The sequence below is a fragment of the Labrus mixtus genome, unplaced genomic scaffold (genome assembly GCF_963584025.1).
Source record: "Labrus mixtus unplaced genomic scaffold, fLabMix1.1 SCAFFOLD_88, whole genome shotgun sequence".
Taxonomy (NCBI): domain Eukaryota; kingdom Metazoa; phylum Chordata; class Actinopteri; order Labriformes; family Labridae; genus Labrus; species Labrus mixtus.
This window is the reverse complement of record NW_026870249.1, coordinates 172,501-172,967: the sequence shown is the minus strand read 5'-3', so window position 1 is coordinate 172,967 and position 467 is coordinate 172,501. Positions and strand designations below refer to the sequence as shown.

At 46.0% G+C, this 467-nt stretch overlaps 1 protein-coding gene across 1 annotated transcript in view; it reads left to right on the top strand.

Annotated features, from left to right (window-relative positions):
• Window positions 1–236: 236 nt before the first annotated feature.
• Window positions 237–467, top strand: part of npy2rl (neuropeptide Y receptor Y2, like) — a 16,129-nt gene continuing 15,898 nt past the window's right edge. The window contains exon 1 of the mRNA XM_061034039.1: window positions 237–467. This exon is cut by the window's right edge and continues 142 nt beyond it. Coding sequence (XP_060890022.1) covers window positions 439–467 — 29 coding nt within the window. The 5' untranslated portion in view covers window positions 237–438.

The following is a 467-nucleotide window of genomic DNA, read 5'->3' as shown; positions in this document are numbered from 1 at the left end:
ACTTTGATTTAAATTAACCATTATGACCTCATGACGGAGGTCAGCGTCACTGTATTTCCCAGCACAGCTTGCAATACACAACGAGGGGTAAAGGTGGAGGCTGTTGTTGTGGTGATGACGGTTTGTGCCTCAGTATTTTATACTGGTATTTTGGTCACACCAGTAGAACGGATGCTGCCAACTTTGAGAAGAAAAAATAGGACTTGAAGTGTGTCGTACACATCGAATTATACGGTAACTTATCGCTAAAGACGGGCTTTCCTAATCAGACATTTAAGAAAACACCACTGAGAGGGATAAAGCCCCCTAGAGGCCCTGAGGAGGACTGCACCCTGTCTGTGCTGTTATCGTTTATGTCCATGTTTCTCTGTTGTCCCACAGGCTGTGTGTGCATCCTTCAGTAAAATGCTCGTGATAGCTGGACACTTATGAACGGACATGGAGGCACTCAACGCCACACGGGACGA